The sequence below is a fragment of the Leptosomus discolor genome, chromosome 1, assembly GCF_034619465.1.
Source record: "Leptosomus discolor isolate bLepDis1 chromosome 1, bLepDis1.hap2, whole genome shotgun sequence".
In the NCBI taxonomy this organism is placed as follows: domain Eukaryota; kingdom Metazoa; phylum Chordata; class Aves; order Leptosomiformes; family Leptosomidae; genus Leptosomus; species Leptosomus discolor.
In genome coordinates, this window is record NC_141391.1 from 176,658,545 (window position 1) to 176,666,567 (window position 8,023).

Genomic DNA, 8,023 nt, shown 5'->3' on the forward strand with positions numbered 1-8,023 from the left:
ACTGCGAGAGGGAAACAAACTAGCAGGGACTACTCAGTCCAGTGTCCCTGTGCCATCCTAGGGCGCTCTGCATCTCTTCGAATGGAGCTCCCGTGCCACACTGTAGGGCAGCCAATGCCATGTCCACCCCGAGATCCACGCCCACAGGGCGCTCTCTCCTTGGTCATCCATGCACTTCACAATCCTGCTGAAGAATTCACGTATGTGGGAGAGGTGGTACCTCACTCTCAGAATCAGTCACCTCAACACAGTCTACGCTCCTCTGTAATCACAGATTTGAAACACCACCTGGTATCCACGTGCAGAATCCAAAAGCTTGCATCTGGGCTCTAGAAAGACATCCAAACTCAAGCTGAAAACATCCAGAGCTGGATAATCCACCATTGCCCTCCTTTCTTCATTGCAATGATTACTCACCCTCACCATTTACCACTTGTGCCTTTCATTTTGATCCCATTCAGCTTCACTTTCCAGCCACTGAATCTTGTTAAAAATAAACTGAATAAAGCACTGCATCTCAGTAAGAAAGTATTCACACAGGGGAAAAAAAAAAAAGGTGCTTCTCACTATTTCTGATAATGTCAACAGAGTGTTTTTTCAAGCCTTTCACCGTATGGCATTATTAAAATAATTCTTAACTCTTTTCCATACTCTTCACTGTTTAACAATTACTTCTAAAGACAAAACTTCATTGTTAGTATTTTCACATGCTCAGCCAAAAATCATCTCCTTGTTCCTCATCAGTAAGCCACCTTTACAAACATAAATCAAAGAATATATTACATAATTTTAATCAAAGTACTATACTGGGAGCTTCTGCTAAACTGTTCATGTTTACACTCTGTCAGTCAATAAATTTCAGGATACAACACCACATCTATGTTCCTTAACTTCAGTGCTTTACTTCAAATACAGCTGCGCTAAGGTGCACGCTGCTTTACCAGCATAACTTCACATGAGTTCTGGATGTTTTCGTACAGTTGTTCTGTCTTCCCTGCTTAGTACCTACCCATCTTGTTTGTCTGCAAGTTTTATTAATAACAACTTTGTTACTACTTCCAAATCATTCATGAAAAAAAGCCTTGAGTTTAGTAGATGAACTCCTCTCTAAGACTTTTAGGAAGAATGACATTCAGGAACAATTCTCTCTAGCAACTACTTCTGAGATATCTCAGCCAGCAGTTCTCCAATCACTTATATTCTATAAGATCATTCTATGAGTATTACATGAGCAACTGATGCTATTTGTTGTCCTTCACCACTAAAATGATATGTATGTGCTTTGTTGTTCCAATAGTAATCTTACAACAAAATAGTGGGACCTACACTATCATACTCAACTGAACCTGTGACAAGAAAAAAAGAATAAATACCCTCTGGAACAAGATTCTACTACATAAGTTTGGCCTCCTTTCATGAGGGAGGCCCATGAACTCAGTCAGCGAGTTACCACACAAAACCCACCAAAAGCAGTCCCATCATCCATTTCCTAGATGCACCCACATTTTCAGCAGTGTTTCTACCTCTTCTTACCAAAATTGCCCGAATCACTTTCAGCTGAGCCTTTTCACAAACCATCTTCCAGCACTACAGTATTTAAGTAATTTTTTACTATTCCCAAGACCATCTTTCCTACATTAATACTGTGTTCATAATATCTCACGGCAAAATGCAAAGCCATAGAGCCTATATAAAAACAAACACTTCCCTTCCAAAAAAAGCCCCTCAAAAAACTTTCAAAGTAATCCAAATTAGTCAAAACAAAAAGTCAGTACGAAGCAAAAGTCTCATTTAAAAAAAAGAAAGGCACAGGAAAAAAAAAATCTGAAAAAGATGCACGACACAGATAACAGTAGCATGAAACATAAGAAACTGGGATTTTGACAGTCCTATAAAAAGCATCAGTTTTATATGTATACAAATGCAAGAACTGATTATATGCTCCAACGTCACTACTTACATAAGGACACGGTGCTATTTTCTTAAAAAGAGGAAATCACTGAGTATTAAGGCCCTGACCTTCAAAACTGACTGAACACAGACGCACTACATCCATTGTTCAGTGGGCAGGTCTATGACCGCACAGCTCTGCTACGGTACAGAATCCTCAAGCTTTTAAAAAGCACATTTCTGGAGTGTGTGTATCAGCCAGTCTCACCACCAACATCGAAAACGTCCTTCTCTTTTAAAGCTTATCTGCACAAAGGGATTTTAAAGACTAAGGGAACACCCACTGAAATCCATGCAAATACTACCCTGTGAATAAGATCTAGTCAGATACTCAGTATTTCCGGAAAAATCAAATTAAAAAAAAAAAAGCCTCAAGACTAGTTAGACAAGTGATATTTATTGCACATTGAAAGATTCAGGTTGGTGTTACAGCACATAACTTCCTTCCTCATCTTTTTTACACACACGCAACTTTATATACCAAAAGAACAGTACAAAATTCTACCAGGTTGCTTCAATAATGAAAATGACTGATTTAAATTGAAACATTTTTGTTCGCTATATAGTAATTACTCAAAGTTAATTTACCAAATACCAATCTTCAATGTTTAAAACAATAGTTTTCTAACAGCCTGTAGATGCTTTTTATTCCATTTTATAGTTTTAGACTGCCCAGCTAAGGTTTCCACAAGTTAAGAACATTTTCTTTCAAAGAACATGAAGATCCAACAGTCTGGACTGTTACTGAAAACTTCTGTCACCTCTGAAAAACATCAGATACTGCAAACGAGGGTACTTCTCCAGTTAGTCTGAAGAAACATGTAGCAACAGTCTTCAGGCACCATTTAAAAACACCAAAAAAATAACAAAGAAAAAAAACAAGCCACTTCTTTGAGGTGCATTGCTTTGCTACCTAACCTTCAAAACAGACAAATCTATTTTAAAGTCATAAGTGAGCACAGTTTGGAGAGGCAGAGAAGAGTGGGTAGGATACACAATCACATATAGAGGCCTATAGAGCCTCCAGCCATCAAGAAAACTAAAAGTATCTTTAACATGTTGTTTAAGGAAAAAAGAGTGCCATCTGTTTAGCAAAAACTAGAGCCTGGCATATGCACTGATCTTTTTCGTAGGCTGAAAAGAATCAAGTCTTACAGTCCTTAATGTACCAGGTGACAAGTCCACACGTAAAAAGGTTGTCTAAACTGTTTATATCACACCAGTCCTGAAGAACGCACGCATGCTGTTGCCAAAAGAAGGGTAAAAAAAAAGACACAAAACGACCTCTACATGTTACCTGTAAACACTCCTCCCACCCCCCCGGCCAACACATTGGAAAGAAAACACCGTTGGCTTTCAAAATAAAGCCCACGCCACCCAGGGAGCGCTGGGCCGGATCGGACCAGGCCCGACCTGCAGGCCAGTGCCAGCAAAAGGGAACATTTATTCCTCCTCCTCCGAACCGCTTCCCCCCGCGCTGCCGGGCCGCAGCCCCCCTGGGGCGGCGGGGGCGGGCGCCGAGAGCCGCTGCTAAGAGGGACGCCGGTGCCGCGGCATCACCCCGGGGGGGGCTCTGCCCGCGGAGGAGCAGCTGGGCGGCGGCGGGCCGGGGGGCAAGCGGGCCCACACCGCCTGCCTCACCCCACGGCCCGGGTGGGACCGCCGCCGGGGAGGACGCCGCAGGAGGGCCCGCGGCGGACCCTGCCCTCCTCCCCGACACCGACACCTGCATCCTCCTCCCCGCCCGGCCGCCTCCCCGTGCCGCGGCCCGGCCCTGCCCACCCCGGCCCGCCGCCGCCGCGCACACCCAGGCCGGCGGCGGGGGGCGGCGGCGCACCTCCCGCCCTCCGCGCACCCCTCTCGCCTCGCCCCCCGACCCCCCCCCCTCCCGCGACGGGGCGCCGGCCCGGTAGCGCCCCGACCTCGCGCTCCCGCCGCCGCCCGGGGAGGGTGCCCTCACCTCCGGGTGCAGGATGGGGACGCAACCCGCTTCTTTCTCGTACTCCTCCAGAGGGGCCGCCATCTTGGTGCGAACCCGCCGCCCGCTGCATGCCGGGTAATGCGCGCGCGCCCGCCCGCCGCCCCCCCTCCTCCCTCCCTCCGCGCGCACCGCGCCCTGGCGCCCCCCGACGCGGGCACGAGGCGCAGCCGCGGGGCGGGGCGGGGCGGGCGCCGCTGAGGGGCGCCGGGGAGGGTCCGCCCCGGCGCCCGCCCCGCCAGCCGCTCCGCCACCCGAGCCCGGTCGCTCCCCGACGGCTTCGTCTGGGGCGGTGCCGGGGAGCCGCCTCCGCTGGGAGCGCCGGGCGGCGGCGCAACGGGCGCTAACGGGCCTCGGAGCAGCGGCCCGGAGATGAGCCTGGGGGCGGATGTCCCAGCGGAGGGCCGGGAGAGGGCACGGCAAGGCGGCCGCCCTCCGCTGCGCGGCGGGTTCGGGGCTCTTCTGTCAGATCACCGCGGGAGAGCTCCCTGCTCCTCCGCCCGTTCGCCCACCCGCCTGCCCACAGCCGGCCGGTGCCCGGCAGCCCCGTCCCCTTCGGGCTGGGGCCCAGGACGGCTGCTCTGCGGCCAGCAGCCGCCAAACCAGGGGAAAGCAACTTTGTTGTCTGGAGGAGCACGCTACTTTTTGGAGATGCCAGTATCAGTGCTCCTGAAAGGAATACTTGGTATTGTTTAGGTGTTGGGAGACGCTTCAGCTTGGCTGGGTTCGTTTTTAATGAGAGTGGAGAGCTCCCCTGTACATTTAATGTTGATTTAGTTCCAGACTAAAGTCTGTAGTTTTCTTTGGGAGTTATCTTCACCCCTACTAGGTACCAAAGAGAGCATGGGAAGAAATCAAGACAGTTTTCATAAAGTTTTCGCTCTCAGCTGCAAGAGCGTTTGAAACCGCCCAAGAGTTCTGAGGATGGCTGGAAGGGATTCCTTCTGGCCATTTGCACCCAACTGAACTGGTGATTTCTTACATCCTGTCACACGCGCTATCCAGATGGTCAAGCTGTCTGCTGAGATTTGGGGTTCAAATTACATCGGGAGGTTTGGTTCTGTTTAGTTTGTCATTTCTGTTCTTACAAGCTGTGTAACATGCATACAGCCAAGATTAGGAATCCTAAAGCTCTTTATTTTGAACTTTTTTTTTTTATTACATTTTTATTAAAAAAATGTTTTTTCAATTTCCGAGTGTTATCGCTGGTTTGACTGCTGATTTGTATTGCCATATCTACGGTGCTCTCATTTGCCTTTGTGAGAAAGGGACCTTTAGATAATGCATTTCATTGTATCATAATATATTAAGCCCATAAGCCTAAAACCCCACAATGATATTCTCTTCATTACTCTTTCCTATCTCATACAAAATGCAACAGGGAAGCACTAATAAAATCTGACTACAGCATTATTAAAATGTTAAGCCATAAATATCTTTTTGCTGTATAAATATATTTAAATTTAAAATTGTCAAGAAGAAGAATGACATAGGATTTAGAAACCGGGGGTGTGAAACAGGTCTAAAAGCACAGACTTGAAACCATAAGGTACTGAAGTGCTAAAAGAGCAGAACAAGACACGGGGTATACAGGAGAGGATCTTTTTTTAACTGTGTATATTATTAAATGTACCAGGGCTTAGATATAATTTGCAACCCAATTTGCCTAAAGAAGAGGTTTTTCAACTCCCTGCAAACCCCAGAAACAGAAGTCCTATCAGTCACGATAGTTCTTCGCTCATATTTATAATAAAAGTAAGGGTGATAAAATAACCAAAGATCTTCACAGTATCTTTACCATGCAGATTATTTCCCCTTACAAGTCTAAAGAAGCCAGGCTTCATCACATGGCTCTGAACTGGGTTGTAAATGCGTAACCTGACATCTGTCTGGGTATTTATACCCTGTTCTTCACAGGTCTACTCATTTTGAAACCAGTTCTGTTCTCAGAGACATCCGTACAGAGAATTTCTGCCATTAAACCGGAGGCCTTGTCTGTGTATGTAGTTCATGTGCAGCCTGTTATATCCTTCTTCAGAACCGAGCGTCCCTTCTACCACCAAGTAACAGCACGGGATCATGCTAAGGTGTCTCTGCACTAGACCTCTTCGTTCCAAAGCTAGCGGTGATTTGGAAGCCAAAACTATTTTCTGCAGTTCAAGCGTTTCCTATCCCCTCTTAATCTGTAACACGATTCCTTGGAAACATGCTTCTTCGCTGTCTTATGTTCTCATTACAGGCACGTTAACACCCGTGCAGAGTCGGTGAACAGCAGATACAAACCTGACAATCTGCTTCGGTACCAAAGTTTACATCTGTTTTCCACAACTCTAAAAAGCTGCAAGGTTAGATGATTTTCCAGACTCTGCCGAAAGTTCATTATCTGACCTTGAACAATTATCTTACTCCTCTATGTCTTACGTTGCTCATTTTAAAATCAAATACTACATCACCTAATTCAGAGGGGTATTCTGACAGCTTATTGCCACTGCAGAGCAATTTAAGGCACTCAGATTAAAGACGCTTCGTAAATGCCAGGAATTACTGTTGATCAACGGCAGAAAATGTGCTGCTGCATGGTTGCGCTGAGTGGTCAATAGCTGATGTCTGAAGTGTTTTCCGTATCGACCAAAGAGGTTTTATCCAGTGGTACTTACTAGGCATGCAACAGGGACAGGTCTATACTATTGGCCGAACATGGCATGCACTGGAAAATTGCTTTAGATTCTAGTCTGACTTAAGGAAAACACAATTCACCGATACCACAGACAAGCAGATTTTCGTCCCTTTGTTTCACTTTACATTAAGCACTGAAAAAGGACACAAAGTCTAGACACCTTTTAATTTTCAAATAAGCCAAAACACAGCTTAACTGGGAAGCAAATAGCACAAAGTCTTATGATTCTCTATTCTGCAGCATTAATTTTACCTTTTTTAATGAAGAAAAAAGCCACCTTTGGCAGAGACAAGATGTATTTATAGAATACACATCCACGCACACGGCTCAGTACTAGGGATGACTGTGCAGCTATTTTAGCTCCTATCTTCCACAAAACTGTGAAATGTGACAGTGAAATAAAAAACATTTAGCATACATGTCTTAGTAGTAGTTTTGTGTTATGGTGTTACCACTTAAAACAACTAAAAATGCGCTTAAACGTCATTTATCTTTGCAGTTTAAAAGGTTGCAAAGGTAAAATATTAAAATATTGCAATTAAAGCTAAGTGTGTGCACTCACAGCAGGCCAAAACTTAAGGTGAAAATATTGGAATGTCTTAGTACAAAAACAGCTGCTAAGTCAAAAATACCCTACCTAACCCTACAAGAATGAGTATCTTTAGAGGAGCTGTATTTGTCCTTCATTTTTGTATACACTTTTCGTTTATCCTGTTCTAATTAATACATCATGACATGTATTTGCCACCATACTGAGGCCTCTCTGAAATTTTCCCTGGCACAGTCACCCAGAAAAGCTAGCTTCACTGTCAGGAGCTAAAATATATGGAGAAGCCATATCATGTTCCTTTTCTCTGAATATGTGTGCAGAGCAGCTATGAGTAATTACCTTTATCGTTCGCTACCTACACTGCATTTTCTAATCACATGACTGTTTGAGCCTTGTGTTTTCTGTATTGGAAATGGAAGTTTATTTTGCATTATTCTGCCCAAACGACTCCATGGAATTTGTCTTTAAAAATATAATTCGTCTGAAAATACTCTCAAGGCAAACACATTAGGAGAATATTAGATACGCAGCATTGATACCAGAAATCAAAGATGGTGAATTTGATCGATACAGTGCCTCCTGTAGCTGCAGTCCCTGCTTCTGTGATAATATTTCAGGGCTGTGACAGTTGTGTGGACATGAATAAAACCTGGGTGACTAAACCTGGTTTTGCTCCCAACCGTTTGCCTCACCCTCTGGAGAGGGGTCGCTATCCTAGAAGGCAGAGCCATCAGACCTCACTGTGGGTCAGATCCTGAACCACTGCAGGCCTCAGCCCTCTCTTCTAAGGTAACGTGAGTCTTCAGCATCCTGGGCTGAAAGCCATGGCAGTTCAGGGGAGGGTTCACAATGGGATCTAGTGTCCTTA

General features: G+C 45.5%; 1 protein-coding gene across 1 annotated transcript in view; it reads right to left on the reverse strand.

Moving 5' to 3' along the window:
* ZDHHC17 (zDHHC palmitoyltransferase 17) overlaps positions 1 to 3,979 on the reverse strand; it is a 74,072-nt gene extending 70,093 nt beyond the window's left edge. Inside the window, exon 1 of the mRNA XM_086480182.1 lies at positions 3,911 to 3,979. Within this exon, the coding sequence (XP_086336308.1) occupies positions 3,911 to 3,973 (63 nt within the window). The 5' untranslated portion in view covers positions 3,974 to 3,979. The remainder of the gene's footprint in view (positions 1 to 3,910) is intronic.
* Positions 3,980 to 8,023: the final 4,044 nt, after the last annotated feature.